This window comes from Dipteris shenzhenensis, chromosome 23 (genome assembly GCF_047967505.1).
Source record: "Dipteris shenzhenensis isolate YYH24624 ecotype China chromosome 23, Dip_SZ_1.0, whole genome shotgun sequence".
Taxonomy (NCBI): Eukaryota; Viridiplantae; Streptophyta; class Polypodiopsida; order Gleicheniales; family Dipteridaceae; genus Dipteris; species Dipteris shenzhenensis.
In genome coordinates this window covers 9,609,372-9,628,901 of record NC_141618.1, presented here as the reverse complement: position 1 = coordinate 9,628,901, position 19,530 = coordinate 9,609,372, and the positions used below count along the sequence as shown (strand labels likewise).

The following is a 19,530-nucleotide window of genomic DNA, read 5'->3' as shown; positions in this document are numbered from 1 at the left end:
ATCAAATGTAACACATATATGATGTAATGATAGTACACACTTTTAATTAATATGAGCTCTCTTTCAATTAGTATTCATGTGTCATTGCAATTATTTTCACTATGTTCTTAACAATTTAAAAATAATAAATTAGAATGTTTTTTAGATTTAATTTATTAGATAAGACTCCTCTTTCCTTTCTTTCATCACAAAGTGCATCTTGTCAATAAATTTGGTCTATAAATTATCAAGGATTTTAAAATCATCTATTGCCTTTTGATTTTAGGATGTCTAAGATTATCCCCAAAATAAAAATCTATATATAACTATTATGATTATTTAATGGATAGGTTTAAATCTCATCTCAATTTTAAATTTAGTTAAAATCTAGTATTGTTTTGACAGAATCTTAAAAGTGGGTAACACATAATAGTTTTCACTTAATACACAATAGTGTTTGATGTGCTAGGTGTGTGCACATGCACATTGCATAGTGTGCTTAGCAAGGGGTGTGTGTTTAGGTGGCACAAAGGGCAATGATTAGGTGGCATTATTAATAAATGTGTAAATGATGACATGGTAATGGTGTCTGGCCTTGATTACATGGCAGTGCCACATGTCCTACTGATGAGAAATGATTATGTGGTAGTTGACTAAACCTATTTGACCTAACCTAGTCTATGCTAACAGTATAACAAATCTCATTACCCTGACCATTATTTATTAATTACTATGTGGCTTATCCCTTCCCAAGAACATTCAAAATATGGTCTCACATGGAATAGGAGTAGTTCATTCAAAATAGGGTCTCACAATAGAAGTGAATGGAAATCTTTCAATTGAGGTGAGGGAATACTCACACTCAAGAACATTCAAAATTGGGTCTCTTAGTTTCTCTCCAATTATAGGATCTCTATCTCTAAAATATCCCACAAGGAGAGAAATGAACACTCAAATGAATCTCTCAATTGAATGAAAGAATCAACACAAGGACCTCTCACAATAGAAGTGAACGGAAATCTTTCAATGGAAATGAGAGAATCCTTGTACTCAAGTGTATTCAAAGAGAACTTCTAAATTTCAATCTCTCTCACATTCACAAGGATTGCAATCCTTAGCAAAAGGCAAGGAGCTCTAATACCATGAACTAAAATTAAGAGTGAGAGGGGAAGATTGGAGATGAGGAAATAAGGAATAGCTAGATAGCAACCACAAATGACTAATTGTACACTATATTAGCTGAAAAGATAAATATATACATTAAGGTTAAGGTTAGGGTTTCCAACCCTTGTGCCTTTATAGCACTCTTTTGTGTTTGTGCTATGCACAATATGAACATGATGAATCAACACAAAGGTGTCTCACAACAAAAGTGAATGGAGATGAGGGAATACTCATTCTCAAGAACACTCAAAATAGGGTCTCACATCGAGTAGGAGTAGAACACTCAAAAGAGGGTCTCACAAAGGTCTCACAATAGAAGTGAATGGAAATCTTTCAATGGGGATGAGGGAATACTCACACTCAAGAACATTCAAAATATGGTCTCTTCATTTCTCTCTCAAAGGATAGGATCTCTCTCTCTCTAAAATATCTCACAAGAAGGAGAGAAATGAACACTCAAATGAATGGAAGAATGAACACAAGGATCTCTCACAATAGAAGTGAATGGAAATAAGAGAATCCTCATACTCAAATATATTCAAGAGAACTTCTAAATTTCAATCTCTCTCACAATAGAAGTGAATGGAAATAAGAGAATCCTCATACTCAAATATATTCAAGAGAACTTCTAAATTTCAATCTCTCACACTCACAACTATTGCAATCCTTAGCAAAAGGCAAGGAGCTCTAATACCATGAACTACAATGAAGAGTAAGAGGGGAATATTGGAGATGAGGAAAGAAGAAATAGCTAGATAACACACCATAAATGACTAATTGTGCACTATATTATCTAAAAAGATAGATACATACATTAAGGTTAAGGTTAGGGTTTCCAACCCTTGTGCCTTTATAGCACTCTTTTGTGTTTGTGCTATGCACAATATGAACATATTGAATCAACACAAAGGTGTCTCACAACAAAAGTGAATGGAGATGAGGGAATACTCATTCTCAAGAACACTCAAAATAGGGTCTCACATTGAGTAGGAGTAGAACACTCAAAATAGGGTCTCACAAAGGTCTCTCACAACAGAAGTGAATGGAAATCTTTCAATGGGGATGAGGGAATACTCACACTCAAGAACACTCAAAATATGGTCTCTTCATTTCTCTCTCAAAGGATAGGATCTCTCTCTCTCTAAAATATCCCACAAGAAGGAGAGAAATGAACACTCAAATGAATGGAAGAATTAACACAAGTATCTCTTACAATAGAAGTGAATGGAAATCTTTCAATGGAAATAAGAGAATCCTCGTACTCAAATATATTCAAGAGAAGTTCTAAATTTCAATCTCTCACACTCACAACTATTGCAATCCTTAGCAAAAGGCAAGGAGCTCTAATACCATGAACTAAAATGAAGAGTGAGAGGGAAATATTGGAGATAAGGAAAGAAGGAATAGCTAGATAATACACCGTAAATGACTAATTGTACACTATATTATCTAAAAAGATAAATACATACATTAAGGTTAGGGTTTCCAACACTTGTGCCTTTAAAGCACTTTTTTGTTTGTGCTATGCACAATATGAACATGATGAATCAACACAAAGGTGTCTCACAAAAAAGTGAATGGAAATCTTTCAATGGAGATGAGGGGATACTCATTTTCAAGAACATTCAAAATAGGGTTTCACATGGAATAGCAGTAGAACATTCAAAATAAAGTCTCACAAACGTCTCTCACAAACCATATGTGAATGGAAATCTTTCAATGGAGATGAGGGAATACTCACACTCAAGAACATTCAAAATAGGGTCTCTTAGTTTCTCTCAAATGATAGGATCTCTATCTCTAAAATATCCCACAAGAAGGACAGTAATGGACACTCAAATTAATCTCTCAAATGAATGGGAGAATCAAGACAAGGATTTCTCACAATAGAAGTGAGTGGAAATCTTTCAATGGAAATGAGAGAGTCCTCGTACTCAAGTATTTTCAAAGAGAACATCTAAATTTCAATCTCTCTCACACTCACAAGGATTGCAATCCTTAGCAAAAGGCAAGGAGCTTTAATACCATGAACTAAAATGAAGAGTGAAAGGGGAAGATTGGAGATGAGGAAAGAAGGCATAGCTAGATAGCACACCACAAATGACTAATTGTACAGTATATTAGCTAAAAATATATGTATACATTAAGGTTAAGTTAGGGTTTCGAACCCTTGTGCCTTTATAGCACTCTTTTGTGTTTGTGCTATGCACAATATGAACATGATGTTGTACCCCAATCAACCAAGGGGGCTCATTACTTTACATTGGGACCAAAATTTGCTAGACAAACTTGTGCCCTAATGATGAAGAGGACCATCTATTCAAGACCATATTAGACACATCCATCAAGAATTTTTTAGCCACATCGTTTAAGTATTAATGTTTCAAAGTTGATAAAACTTCCCCTGCCATGTCATGTGGGCAAGAATTCCCTTTCCCCAAAGCCTTGGAGGTTTTTGCAAGAAGCATTAGGGTTTCCATAGTCCTTTATGTAGTGTGTCTCCCTTCTTCTCATATAATCTTTGTTTCATTTGTATTTTGTTCTACTAAGTCCCTTGTGTCTTTGTTTGTAGGTAGGCTTTCACCTTTGTAGTTAGAAGCCTTGTCTCATAGATTTACTCTCCATCTTAGTTACCTCCCTTCTCATAAAAAATGCTACATCGAAACAAGCCTTGAAAGGTAACTGTCAACTTAAGTTCCCTTGATCCAGTCCCATGTGTCCAATTTAGGATTTGACCCAGGAATATCACCCTTTTAAGGGTATCAAAGTCCAATCCAAGTCACTAAGAGGGCTTATGTGAAAACCTCACCTTTATTGGAAAGTATCTAGGAAGAGCAAGTGGTTGGAGAAAAATTCAATAGTTGGTGCATTTGTTGGGAGTTGAAACCCCATAGATTCTCTATTCTAGTTCTCAATCCAAAAGTCGCACCTAGATTCCAATCAAAAGTGCCCTTTTTCCATTCATGAGAAAATACAATGATCAAAATCCATGCAAACACCATCAGCAAGACCAACGGATCCAAGAGTGGTACCTACCTCACATCGCCACCATGAATCTATCCAAGACCTCACGTTGCCAATGAATATATCTTAATTGGCAATGCTATTGAAGAGAGGTCAAGTGGTCAATTTGGTATGCATGCAGTTATGAACAAAAGATGAGAAATGTAAACGTATAAAATATGCATATGATGAGATGGAAGAACATAATTGCATATTGATATACATCCTTCACATCCTCTAAAATTGTTTGTAGTTCTCATACCCATTTAGCACCCACTAGTGAGGGGTTCTCCTTCACCTTCATTCCATGGTACTAGAATGGCATTTTTATCCAATATGTGACTATACAAAAGTCTGTCACTAATATCTTTACATAATATTCCTTGTAATCTCTACAACATCTCTAAAGAAGTGTCAAAATAGCTCAACAAAACCATTTCAAAAGTCTTATTTACCCCAAATGGATAATAGTTGCTCCTTGCAAAATTTTCCTCTCCCATTATCTTATCTCTCTAAAAAACAATCACTTTCCTTGGAATTGGGTCCTTGTTTTATAATGGTGAGTAAAAAATAATTTATTTATGCTTCCAACCAAGTTGATCGTTTGATTCTATTTCCTTTTCACTAACTTTCCTAACATTTTTATTGGCCCCTCCGTCTAGCATCCTTACTCTTGTTTCAATGCTTCTTGTCCTTTGGATCTTTATGATACTTGCCAATAGACCAAGTTCTTTCTTTTTTTCCTTTGTGTTGGTCAAATAACCTTGAATTACATCCTGTACTCCATATGTCCCCCATTCCTTAAGTGAAGTCACCTCTGTGATCTACCAACCAAAGTTTCACATAGAATGTTTATAGTTTTGCATACTTGTAGTCATTCGAGTTTAATCGTATGCAGAGTCGAGACCTCAAAGAAAGGTACTTATGGTTCTCACTCTTGATAATATTGTAAATTTGCCACCTTTAGTTCTATCCATCATTTTATTAATCTCCATCTTTGTTTTTATAAAGGGAAATGACAGCAGTAGCACTACCGTTTAAATGGATCGTAATGACTTAGTGAATCATGTAGTAGTGACACAGCATGGGTTCTCTTCAATTCTAAGCTTGGTAGTCTATATAACTTTGCTTTATCTTATTTAACAACCAGTATCAGGGTATTAATTTTGTCAACATATTCTACAATATTATCGTAGAATTGCTTTAATATGTAGGATAGATTAAATTAGTGATATCCTAGATTAAAGACATACAATACCATTGTAAAAGTCATTAAATTTTTTGCACCAAAGTTGTAAAATCAATAAAATAAATGAGCACATATCCTTTTTTTTGTGAATCTTTTTCAAATAGATTGCATGGTCAATTTTATGCTCATGAGGATGGAATATATTGTGTACAAGGATGTCTGCACACAAGGACTCTTGACATGCATACCTTCTTGCAATAGCCATCTCAAATTGAATACATGGTCAATTTGAAGACCTCTTTTCATAGCCGAATCATGTACAAATCAAACACATGTTTAATTTTATGCTAAATTAAAATGATGGTATAGCTATTCATAGTTACATCATGTCCAAAGCATCCATGTTCTATGTTTATTCCTTTCAAATCGACCACATATGCTCATCCGTATAGAAGAGGTTATGTAAAAGAATGTGTACACATAAAGTCTCTTGAATATTCATGCCTTCTTGTGCATGTTTAATTAAATATGCATGCTTCTCCAACCCAATGGAGGACACAAATTGACCATGTCATCAATTTCATGCTAGTGCATTCAAATGAAGACACATTCATATGTATAGCATGATTAAAGAATGTATGGTGTCCATGTCTTCCTATCAAATCAACCACATGGTCAATTTTATGCTCATCAAGGTAGAAGAGTTTATGTACAAGCATATAAAAGACGTTTTATAGTACCATACAAATCAATCATATAGTCAATTTCATGGTCATACATCTAAATCAACATAAATTCATATGTATAGCGTGTCCAAACAATCCATGGTGCCTTTCAAATCAACAATATAGTTAATTTTATGCTAATTAAGATAGAAGAGGTTATATACAAGGATGCATCCATTTAAGCTCTCTTGAAATTGAGTACCATGCAGTAGTTCTATCAAATTGACTGTGTGGCCAATTTGAAACAAATAAATCATTGTGTTTGATTTCATGGTAATGTATTTAAATAAAGGCACGTGTATAGACAAAACATGTCCAAAATATCCATGAACCCTATCTCTCCCCCTCAGATATCCATGAAATTGATTTGTTGCTCATGAGGATAGAAGAGGTTGTGTAAAAGTATGTGTCAACATAGGGTCACTTGAAGATGCATACATTCTTGCATTAATCATTGTTTAGGTTGACCACATAGACAATGCCATTAGGGGGGATTTGGTCTCAAAAGGGAGTCATAAGGGAAATAATATGAAACTTATCAAATCCTTAATCTTAGACTAAAATGGGCATTGTAATGAGTAAGTTTTGACTACCCATTATAAACAAGGGTGCATGAATACATGCCTGCATAGTTGCTTTTTTTTGTCTCCATTGTATTCCCTTCAAAGAGCCTAGATGCCACCCCTATTCGATTCAATGCTGTGTAAGGAGATCATTATCATTTCTCATCATTAGGGAGAAACGGGTCTCAAAAGGAACTTATAAGGAATGGATTAGGAATGGGGGCTAATGCAAGCCCCATGGTGAGGCACCATGAAAGGGGGCCACCCTTACAATTTCAAAAATTGAATTCCCACCCTCCCTTACTCCTTCCCTCCCTCCTCTCATGCGTGCTCTTCCTTCCTCTTACTCCCTCATACTCCTTCCTCCCCCTCCTCCCTCATACTCATGCTTGCTATCCCCTATTCCTCCCAAGCCTCTCCCTCTACCATTATCCTACTCTTGCCTGCTCCTCCTCCTCCTCCTCCCTCGTGCACATTCCTACCTTACCTTTAAGCAATAACTCCCAAGCTCCCTCTACACTTTATGACTACTCACTGATGGCACCACTTGAGGACATCTCCAACAAGTACCATATGAACTTACAATTGAAGGCTCAATACACAAGCACATGCAATTTGGCATTTAGAAAATCTCCAACAAGTATCATATGAATTACAATTGAAGGTTCAATACACAAGCACACACAATTTGGCATTTAGGAAAACTTCTAAGATTATGCTCCACAGTCTTTGTTTGCATGCAAAGAAGCATCATGTTTGATGTTGAAGTTTTTATTGAATGATGCACATTGAGGTGCATTATCACTATGTGCGGGAGAAGGTTTTACTAGGTCTTATCGATCTAGTTTATGTCAGCACAGAGGATCAGGTAGTTGACATATTCACGAAGGCATTGGGCGCAAAGAAGCTGTGCAAGTTCAGAGACCTACTTGGTGTGCAAGAATTGGGATTGAGCTCGAGGGGAAGTGTTGAGATATCGAGCTCCACTCATGATATGCCAGGGTGACCGTTGTGCATTTATGTCACCGACTTGTTAGCTGCAGATGTGGTTGGTACACCACCCATGAATAATAGCTGGATGACAGCTATCCTTATCTACTCTAGTTCGTGGCTCAGTTAGTATGCCACCTTAGTTAGCTAAGTTTGGTTTGAGACCCACATATAGGGTTCTTCTATTTCTTTGTACTAGAGTTCTTTTGGCTTTCACAACTAAGAAGAGGAAAACAGTTTTTAGCCTCTACCTTTGTGTGTATTCCCCCATTGTGTATGTGAGAAACCTACAAGTGAGACTCCTTCCTTCTCTCCCACTATCTTCACACAAAGTAGTTCATCTGAAAATAGAATTAGGTGGCATACATATAGTTTGCCAATATGATTTGGCTTTCCCTTTGTATTTGGAGCTTTTCAAAACCCAAAAGATGTAAATGGATGACTATATCCAAAGTATCCAATCATATTAAAAACCATAAACTGCATATGTACCAAACGAAAATACTATATCGATGTCCCAAATTCAAAGACTATATCAAACACTTGAACGACTGTATCCAACTACACATGCAAACTAAAGATATTGCATTCTTCACAACATTTAGCTTGGCTTTGAAGATGACATGCCCAACAATTATCTAACAAACCTCAATGTATAGTTGAACAATGAGGTGGCTGAGCATGAGGGGAGGGAGCGCACTAGATATGGGCTACTAGGATATCTTGTACCTAAGTGGCATGTGACTTCTATGAGTGGTACTTCTATGAAGTATGTTTGAAAATAATTGATCCACTTTTGAGTTCAATTTCGTTGAAAAACCAAAAACAAATTAAAGATACATTCGAATTCCAAATAGTGTGCAGTGAGAAAATTATGTAATGACAATTCGTGTTTGCCACATTGCATTTAAAGCATTTCAGAATCCATAACTATAAATGAAAGCAAGATATACAAAGTAGTTCATCTGAAAATAGAATTAGATGGTGTACATATAGTTTGCCACTATGATTTGGGTTTCCCTTTGTATTTGAAGCTTTTCAAAACCCAAAATATGTAAGTGGAAGACTATATCCAAAGTATCCAATCATATTAAAAACCATAAACTGCATATGTACCAAAGTAAAACACTAGATCTATGTCCCAAATTGAAAGTCTATATCAAACTCTTGAATGACTGTATCCAAACTACACATGCAAACTAAAGATATTGCATTCTTCACAACATCCAACTTGGCTTTGAAGATGGCATACCCAATAATTATCTAACAAACCTCAATGTACCATTGAATAATGAGGCGACTGAGCATGAGGAGAGGGAGCGCACTAGATATGGGCTTGTGGGGGTTAAAGGTCACTGTGCCTTTACCCCGGTTATGTACAATACTCAAACACATATATAAATGAATGAAAAAGAAAATTAGGGTGGTTCTGCACCCACCAAAACTTGTGTGGCTCTCTGTCTCTGTCTCTCTCTCTCCCTCTTCTGTTCTTGCTTCCGTTGAGAGCACTCTCAACTGTATCATGTGCAAGAAATGGTTGCTAACGAAGAGTCTACCTAGTCAAGGGTTTGAGTATTGTCGTGTATTGATGGGCATTGGATAGTATGCTCACTGGTTGTTCTCCCTTAAAGGCACATTGTCCTTTAAGTGGGAGGTTGTGGGGTTAAAGGTCACTGTGCCTTTACCTCGGTTATGTACGATACTCAAACACATATATAAATGAATGAAAAAGAAGATTAGAGTGGTTCTGCACCCACCAAAACTTGTGTGGCTCTCTATCTCTGTCTCTCTCTCTCCCTCTTTCGTTCTTGCTTCCATTGAGAGCACTCTCAGGGCTACTGCGATATCTTGTACCTAAGTGACATCTAACTTCTATGAAGTATTTTTGAAAAAAATTGAGCCACGTGTTTTACTCGTGAGCATATTTTTGTTTGTTGAAAAACCAAAAATAAATTAAAAATACCATTCGAGTTCCAAATAATGTGAAGTGAGAAAAATATGTAATGACAATTCATGTTTGCCACATTGCATTCAAAGCATTTCAAAATCCATAACTATGGCTTTTCCTTTGTATTTGGAGCTTTTCAAAACCCAAAAGATGTAAATGGAAGACTATATCCAAAGTATCCAATCATATCAAAAACCATAAACTGCATATGTACCAAACTAAAACACTACTATATCTATGTCCCAAATTCAAAGACTATATTAAACACTTGAATGACTATATCCAAACTATGCATGCAAACTAAAGATATTTTCACAATCTTGCCTACCAAAGATTGAGAAATGAAGCTCAAGGAATTTCATATTAGCATGTCACGATCATCTCCCTATAAGCTATGCCTCCCTCTCCTTTCATTTTGCCTCCCACTTTTCTCCTTCAAAGCCTCAATAAGCATGAGCCTTTGGCCTTTCTCTCACTTGTTTCTCAAAACCATAGCCAAACCCCTCAATAAGCATGAAACTTTGGCATTTCTCTATCACCTATTTCTCTATAAGCATGAACCTCTGGCCTTTCTCTATGACCTGTTTCTCAAAAACTATGCATCCAGGATGTTTTTATCGAAGCTATGCTTATATATTAATATCAAATCTTGGCGAAAGTTTTCAAGATCATTTTTTAAGTTTCACAATATTAGTAGAATGTAGTACTTTTTTATATATATCCTTTGGAAATTTGAAGGAAAAAATATAAATCCTGGCAAAATGTTAAATTTTTTTGCATAAAAGTTTCAAATTCTAGCGAATGTTTCAAACATTTATTTTTATTAGGGCATACAAACTTTCTAACGCCGAAATAAAAGTTTAGCTTCTTAACAAAACGAACTTGAAAAAATCATCCATGCTATGCATAGCCAAACACCTCAAGGTCTCCTACACTTCATGCCCTCCACTTAACAAACAATGAGATCTCTTCCTATGGATTGTTGTCCTTCAGTCATATTTGCGAGACTAATTTGCCAATGCATCCTTTGTAGGTGCAAGTGATTGATTGCTTCGAGGTCCACATCAATTGCATGCCATCCAAAAACTAGTCAATACAAAAAAAAACAGAGGATAGCGCATGAGAATTTTGAGAGAGCAATAAGGGGCAACCATTCAAGCTAGACCAATGCCAATGTGGCCTAGGTTCACTCTATTCTCTAGGCCAAAAAAAACCTTCATCTTGCAAAAAAAACTTGGTAGAGAAGTGATCAGTTGGCAGTCGATGTGCAGTTTTTCCCTCTTTGTCCATTTCAAAGGACATCAAAGCTCTAGAATTGTGCTTGCATTTGAAGTCATAAATCTTGTTCCACAAACCTAACAACTTTATCTACTTGTCCTTGAACTATTGGGAGGTGCGCAATACAGTCCTCTCCATGCACATCTCTGAGCTCTTTGTCTACAGACCTTGCACCCGTGCATGCACTCCCTTCTCCTACAACATGATGGCAATTTTCTTCTTGCTCTCTACAAGCACCAAGATCTCCCACTCCTTCAATTTTGTCTTGTTCATAATCTCCTTAGCATGTTTCTTCTTCCTCTATATAGTGATAGAACTAGATACAACAACACTTAACTTCTTCTATGCAGGCTTCTTGACTTATTGTGGTGCGGTTTGTAAGACCAACTGTATTGGGCTCTTTTGCTGGCCACGGTAGGCACCTGAATGGAAGGAGTGCAAGTAGATGGAGTTTGAAAACATAGTGAGGAAGGACGTTGAGGGTGTTGGCATTGCATTTGCAAACTCAAGGGGAGACTAGAGCTTGTTGAGACTAACTTTGGAGAGGAAGGATTGAGCAGCCATAGTTAGAAGCAAAACTTGGAGAAGCAAGCTACCGTGGCAAGAGAGAGTTTTTATCGACTAGAGACCGGGTGCATGTATTCATGCAAGCTTAAAATAGCTTGCGCCTCATGGAATGGGAGTTTCTAGGTGCTAAGGGACCCGTCCCTTGGATTGGCTAGCTATCTCTGGTGACTTGGATCCAAGAATAGCACAATAGGTTGGTGGTTCCATGCATGGGGAGTCACTTGAGGATAAAGATCTCTAAACATGTGTCAATCCTTGATGCATGGGGATCGGCAATAACACTTTTCCTCTGATGAAGTGATCTTTGAAATCAATAATTTTCTTTTCCCTAGAGTGATACACTAGATTCTCGGCTAATGCTTGAGCTAATTGATTATCACAATATATTGTTGTTGATTTTTTCTCATCAAAGTAATATATTCTTGACAATATTATTTGTTCCATATAGCCTCACATGCCCCTGGTGTGCATGCCCTATATTTTTGTTTTGTTGAAGGCAAAGAAACAGTTGCATGTTTGTTTGACAACCATGATAGAACTTGACAAAGGAAAAATGCATATCCTTGTGTGGATCTCCGAGTCCCATGATCCCCTACATAGTCATTAGGTCACATTGCCCATTCAACCTTGAATGAATTCCTCTATATTCTATTCCAAAATGTATTGTACCTTTGATGCATGTCTTAACTCCCAGTTGGATTCTAGTGAGACTATCTTGGATTTCCCATAAACTGTGCTAGTGAGCTTACAACATAACACATATTTGGCCTTGTGATAATTAGATATATAAGAGATATAATGAGATGCCGATGGTACTTGTCATTGATTGCAATATATAATGAATCTTTGATAAGCTTCAATTTTTTCTCCATGGGAGAGTGGCTGCAATCTTGTGACCTGCCATATGAAACTACTTAAGGAGACTAGTCACCCACATATTCCTATTGGCTCATAAAGGTGCTACTTAAGTTCATAAATTTGCTTTTGACCAAGTTGCCAATACAAGATATGACACGTTATGAGACATTCACTAAATATAAGCCACACATGTGATTGTCTACATATTTGAATGCATAGGTTGGTATTTAACCATCAAGGGGGACAATAAGATTTAATGTTTACAATGTGGATTGCTTCTATCCAATACTAATTTAGTAGTGTCTACTAAAGTCTTGTACTTCCTTTTAGCTTCTGCATTCTATTGAGTAGTACCTGCACATGTGAATTGTCTTTGGATGCCATTGTTTTGTATAATTTCATGAATATAGACGACAAGTATTCACCTCCTCTCTCTAATATCATGACTTTGTTCATTCTGCCTATTTAGTTCTTTTCCATGAATTTGAACTCTTGAAATGTAGAAAAGTCTTCATATTTCTCCTTAAGAAAATAGACCCAACAATATCTTTTATAGTCATTGATGAAAGTCAAGCAGTAGTTTGAATCATTTTTTTAGTACTTTGAACCATTTAGGTTGCGGGTATGTGCATAACCCAATCATTGTAAGTATCAAATCAAGTGTAGCTTTTGGTTGACAGGTACTTCTTCCAAGGTTGGCTCTTATTTGTATGATTAAAGCAATAGCCTTTGCAAACTTTTCTAAGAAACTGAAGTTTAGAAATGCCAATTGCCATATTCCAATTTCTCAACTCCATCAAATTCCTGAAGTTGACATGACTATATTTTTTATGCCATATTGTGAAAAGTAGCGTTGGTTAATGTTCAACTGACATGGCATGCAAGTCCAATCCTAAAACTACCATTCTAAACAAGCATCATTCTTTTACTTCTTTTCCAACTAGCTGATATCCTCTAGCTTTATCTCTAATGGTACATTCATCTCCATCAAAGATGACTCTATAGTTATGTTCTGTCATTTGTCAAAATGATAAAACATTTTTATTGAGTTTAGGAACATGAAGCACATCCTTCATCAATCCTTTTGTACTTAGAAAATTATTTATAGAGACTATGTCTTTTCCTTGAATTGAATTTGGTGTCATCTACATTGTAGATAATATTCTTGGATCCTTCTTATTGTTGTCTCTATAAACCATTCTTAATGTCCTGTCATGTGAGATAGTGCACCACTATCAATGTATCATGGATCCTAATTTAGACCTATCTCACTTGAGGGATTTGTTCTTTTAGAGACTAATAAAGCAAAAGTTTTATCTAAAAAGGACTATGGACTCTTTAATTTCCTTGTTATTCAAGGTCTTGGAATTCAAATTAGAAGTCAAATCACTCTTCTTTTGATATGTGAACTTGCACTTATGCCTTGATCTCGTTCACCATCGACGTTAATGCTTTTGATTCTAATTTTCCAAGGTGATCCTTTCAATCCTGCTCTGTGAGATTAGTTTCTGAGTTCTAATATATCTAATCTTTGAAAAAGAAGGGATTGCAATAAAATGAACCTTTGTGTGCTTTTGTGGAAAGGGGAGAGAGAGGGAGAGAGAGAGAGAGAGAGAGAGAGAGAGAGATCCGATAAATCTCATCTTCTTTCTTTTGTGTGCATTCTATGTGTCGGCCGCGTCGACAGAGCTGTAGCAATGGGTTCATCTCCAAACCCCTTGATTTTCTTCTTTAAACCTAATATTTCGCGCAAGTCTTGGCATGCTTGCATAATAGCAACCATGATGACCTATGCTCACCTAGTGCTAGAAGCCGGAGAAATGAGATGACAAGCCATCAATCCCTCCATATGCTACAACCTTATTCTCGAGCCCTATCTATTTCAATATTTGGAATCCTTATTCTAACTGAAGGGTCACCTTTTGTTTTGGTTTATTGACATATTAAGCTCATGGTGTGTACATATGTATTGGTCTTTGCTTTGATACTAGGGTAAAATTTCCTACAAACCAAAAGGGATATTTTACTACTAAGTGCCTAGCTATTAATGCCAATGCTACCTTCCAAGGGCTTCCCGTACTCAAAATCCCCATGGTCTCCCTATCCCAAGACCTCGTTTTTGTTTGAAGCTCTCTTTGAAATTCTTCCACCCAGCCCAATGCTTGAACCTTGCCATTTGGACCCCCTTATCATCCCATGTGCCCTTAAATGGACCCTTCATCTCATGAGCATTCCATCTACACCCTTCTATTCATATCTAGGTTTAGAAATCCCCTAAACCCTAGCTCTTTAATCATGTTAATGCAAGCTCTGTCCAACCCTCATAATTTTCCACCTATACCGTAATCTCAATATCTCAATATCCAGGTTGACATAACGAGGATAGTGACATCCCATTATATGCTCCAACATTGGATATCTTCTTTCAATCGAAGAGCTATGATATTTTCAATTGAAACAAAACTCCTCAAAAATACCAATTTGAATAAGTGGGAAAGCAAACCTCTGGTGCACCTTATGCCCTAGCCTAGAATATTATCTGTCAATTAACGAATATATTATTTTCCTTTTGGGAAAAGAACCTACTAATTCCATCCGGCTATGTCTCAATCAAGGGACTTGTACTACAATTTTCTTAGGATGTAGATGATACTCAATGATTGCAAAAAAAACATTGACTAAACCTCTCAACCTTTATAAGGCGCCAAGGTCTCAAATTTGATAAGCAAAAAAATCGATTCAAAATTGAAAAAGATAGGAACTTTGTTTCCAATTGTAAGTGTATTCTCTTGCAGTTGAGAGACTTTCACCAACCCCCTGCTCTATCTTCAATATCTTAATATCTTATTCTCAACTATAACCCTGTACTTTCTCTTCAATATCTTGAACAATCTTATTTTCAAGCCTTATTCTCAATCCTAATCGCAATCTCAATCTCTCTCCATCATGGTCGACGAATCATAAATCAAATCTCAAACCATATGCCTTAGAACTTGATCTCAATCTCAATCGGATATGCCACTTCACTTCAGAAGTGTGCAGAAAAGAAACCTAGACACAAAAGCTACCTTCAACAAGCTCTCTCATTCAACCACCTTTGAGAATCCACACCTCCCAAGCAGTAAAGAATCTAGAGAAAACCAATAAAACGAGTTCCCATCATCTTCTAAACTCACGAATTCTATCTTTATGTCATTCTGTCAAAATCCATCGTTCTGGACTCAAGTCTGTGAAGCAAAGCTTATACAAATATCTACGCTAAAAAACCAATCAAACGTGACTTTCTCCAATCTATTTCCATTGATTCCCCTTCTGAATAGAAGATCAAAGCTGAGAGATCTTTACACTCATCAGCCTGCCTTCAAAAATCAATGTCTATTTATACATATTTGCCTAGCCAAGTGGTCGCCATTTTCATTTTCAACGACACGATGTACAAATGATGAATAAAAATAGATAGAGAGAAAATTTACATTGCAGACACAAGCATAGAGAAAACATAGAATGCAGAGCTGAAGCCTGACACCTTTGGTTTCATTCTTTGATGTCCTTTTCATACAGAGGGCACATCATAGGTTCATACCGAGGGCACATCATAGGTTTAGGAGGCAACGAATGTGCAGCTTTAACCTGACAAAGTAAAATGCACATTATAGGGTAGGAGGCAACGAATGGGCAGCTTTGAACTGGCAAAGTAAAACGCTCACGTATTTTGGGCATAATATTCAGCTTAGGATTAAGACACTTACTAGACTGTTTACATATGTAGGCAGAAGTAGCTAGGCTAGAGTTCATAGACCACAAAAATGGCACACAAAAAACATGCAGAAAGAGTTGACGTGAGGACGTTGAGCATCATAACCAGCTGCACATATCCCTGTGAGGGAGATTGGAGCTGAGTCAACAACTCACTTACTAAATGAGGCAAACAGCCAACACTTCTAAATGCACCATTCCAACAAATCTTGCCTCTATCCAGAGTTAGTGAAACAGCAAATAGAGCAAATCAAAATTTCTTGGAGGCACATTAAGGACAGTTATTTGGGCAAATGTGTTCATCTCTCTCTCCCCCTACGCGTAACACGACACATGCAAGAGGAACACGCCCAAACTCTACCTCTCAAAACACAACAATAGTGCAGTTTCAATTTCATGACAACAATCAAAGCATTCATTTGATTGTAGACAAATGTGTTCACACATCATTGTGACATGCCATGTGTTGATCTCTCTCATTCACGTAACTCCAAGCATGCATGTGTCAAGTTTGGAATGTTATGTACGGAGATAAATGCCTAACCCAGTTATATTGCAATCTTCAAATAAAGAAATAGAGTAATGAGATGATGATCAAGATGGGAGTGCTCAGACCAACAACTTTTTCACATAACTTTTCAGGAAATTCCAATTCCTTGCTATGCAAAACAGGACATAAAATCTACTCTGATAGGACTCACATTCACTCTTTTACTTCCCAGCAAATTTCTTTAAGAACCTCGGCATTTACATCCAGCAGGTATGACACATTAACCCTCTTCACTCCCCGCTCCAATGAATGTAAGCATGCCTCTGGCCTGCTCCATTACCAGTACTTACACTGAAATGCAATGCTTTTTACTGCCCCATATCAAGCAACCCAACTCTAACCGAAAAAATCAAAGCTTCCTGCTCCCAAAAAAAGCAAGTAAATATTGCAAGCAGAAAACACCCACATACCATGCATGACCCAGAACAAGATCATAATTCACTATACTTCCAGCATGTAAAGCAACCCAACTCCAACCGAAAAAATCAAAGCTTTCTGCTCCCGAAAAAAGCAAATTAATGTCGCAAGTAAAAAACAAGTAAATATTGCAAGCAGAAAACACCCACATACCATGCATGACCCAAAACAAGATCATAATTCACTATACTTCCGCCAGATTTCTTTCAACCAACTTCAAGACCTTAGGGTATGATGGCATGCTCTTAAAAGCATCTAATATTAAAGACACTGCATCTTCTCTGGACATCAAAGCCATTCCTAGCATAACCAAATAAATAAATCAAATAAATGAATAAATAAACCAAAGCCATGCCTTGAGCATCAAATAAAGCTTCATACAAGGGAGCGAGACACTGCACCTCCTGTGGACATGCCTAACATAATCAAATAAATCAAGTCCAAACATAATCAAATAGATAAGCCAAATAATTGAATACATAAACCAAAGCCATGCCTTGAACATCCAATAAATCTTCGTATGGGGAAGCAACGGGAGATAACAGTATTAAATATCACATCGTGATGGATATATATCATAACAAAATTCAGAGTTTGTGGTAATAACACGACCCTACTCATAGCATGGCCACCATCCACATCCCACAATAGTAGCATATTTGTAAAACCAGAGCAATAATCATATAAGCATACTAGAAAAGTATCACAGACCTTTTCCTCAGCTTCATGATCCCATTTTCAAATACTTCTGAAAATCATGACGTCAATTTTCCAAGACAGCAAGCGGTAGCTAGGCAGTGAATCACAAGCTTGCAAAACAGAAAAGCGTGATCGTTCTTTTCTTCAGCTGCATAGTTCCTAATTGACACAGACTGATCATCACAAACTTCTTCAAAAACCTGGCTATAAAACCCAAAACCCTTATCTACGTTCACTACGTGAACTAGTGGACCCGGTTGTGCCTCCTGTTGAACCTCCTCCAAGCCTTCCAAACCCTCGTTTCGCAATCTCAGGTTCCATTCCCTCTTTTTTAATTGAGACTATGTCACGTTTTGGAATTGAGCTTGTGATCCTAACGGTTAGCTCCTGTCCAACCTTGAATATCTTCTCTAGAATAAGCACACCACCCGTAGTACCGATGTCGGTCGCTGGAAGGTAAGCTTCTCTGCCACTGGGCATTGTTAGGAAATAACCCACGGGCATTACGTCCCTGACAATAGCTTGATAGGTTCCTGGAGATCCTTTTTCAAGCATCTTTGCTGGGTCTAAATCAATGTTCGCTGTATCTTCTTCTGGCTCGCGCCTATGCATACTGGGATCTCTTCTGTAGGCGCTCAGACTCCGACTTCCCTTCACGTTGATAGGCCCCCTCAGAACTGGTTCGATGTTGCGTCCCTCGAATCCCTTCAACACAATTACAGCTCAAAGACATTTCTTGACACAAACAGAGATATTGACCACACAAAGTGATACTAGGTGTGGAGTAAATTGTAACCTTTACAAATGCCTTGCTTGTCTGCCAGAGAAACAAAGATCCAACTCCTAGTAATTGTTACTTACAGCAAAGGTCCTATAAGACCTTGTCGGATTGGCAGCGTGAGCTTGCAGGCAAGTGGCTGGGATGAACCTGGCAGACGAATCCCCTCGCGCACATACGTCCGAAATGCTTTCACTGATGGATGAACCAACTGTTCTGGCAGCGGAAATGTGGCATAGCAACTGGGATGCAGGGCGAATCAGAGCTGCTTGCCTCATCTCGAGAGAACTAGAAAGAGGGGAATGTAAGACTAGGCAATGAGACCACACCTTGCTAGAAGATAAACGACGGGATGAAATCTCCTATTCCTCTAACACACAAGCTATCAGGAAGACTCCACGAAATCCCTTAGGGTTTTGCCCTTTTCTTCGTTTCCAAGAAAGCATTCGAGCCCTAAATGAAGAGTCTAGAAGTGTAGCTAACCCTTGCCACATGAACCACGGTTTTTTTACTTCACCAGCGTTGCAACCCGCGATGTAAAAGACACTAAGACCTTTGATTTTAATAAGCTCTCTCTCCCTCCCTTTGTGAAAGTTCATGGGAAATAGCAACTGGGATGCAGGGCGAATCAGAGCTGCTTGCCTCATCTCGAGAGAACTAGAAAGAGGGGAATGTAAGACTAGGCAATGAGACCACACCTTGCTAGAAGATAAACGACAGGATGAAATCTCCTATTCCTCTAACACACAAGCTATCAGGAAGACTCCACAAAATCCCTTAGGGTTTTGCCCTTTTCTTCGTTTCCAAGAAAGCATTCGAGCCCTAAATGAAGAGTCTAGAAGTGTAGCTAACCCTTGCCACATGAACCACGGTTTTTTTACTTCACCAGCGTTGCAACCCGCGATGTAAAAGACACTAAGACCTTTGATTTTAATAAGCTCTGTCTCCCTCCGTTTGTGAAAGTTCATGGGAACAAACCTCATGGAATTGACCTAATGTAAGCATTGTCACAATCTCTCTATGCGCTCACACATCAAAATACAATCTATCAATTGCGTGTAGTGAA

The 19,530-nt window shown here is 37.5% G+C and overlaps 1 protein-coding gene across 1 annotated transcript; it reads right to left on the bottom strand.

The window, feature by feature from the left end:
• Nucleotides 1–17,627: 17,627 nt before the first annotated feature.
• Nucleotides 17,628–18,930, bottom strand: LOC147886961 (uncharacterized). The gene is made up of 2 exons (XM_087394963.1): nucleotides 18,548–18,930; nucleotides 17,628–18,391 (listed from the first exon to the last, which is right to left on the bottom strand). Exons 1-2 carry the CDS (start codon nucleotides 18,740–18,742, stop codon nucleotides 17,909–17,911), a joined length of 678 nt encoding a protein of 225 aa, XP_087251089.1. The 5' UTR covers nucleotides 18,743–18,930; the 3' UTR covers nucleotides 17,628–17,908.
• Nucleotides 18,931–19,530: the final 600 nt, after the last annotated feature.

What these genes read in the sequence shown, in the direction of transcription:
- LOC147886961 (XM_087394963.1), bottom strand. Translation starts at nt 18,742, where the DNA reads ATGAGGCAAGCAGCTCTGATTCGCCCTGCATCCCAGTTGCTATGCCAC. An exon ending in GGTCTTATAGGACCTTTGCT is followed by an intron (nt 18,392 to 18,547) that starts GTAAGTAACAAT and finishes ATTGTGTTGAAG; the next exon opens with GGATTCGAGGGACGCAACAT.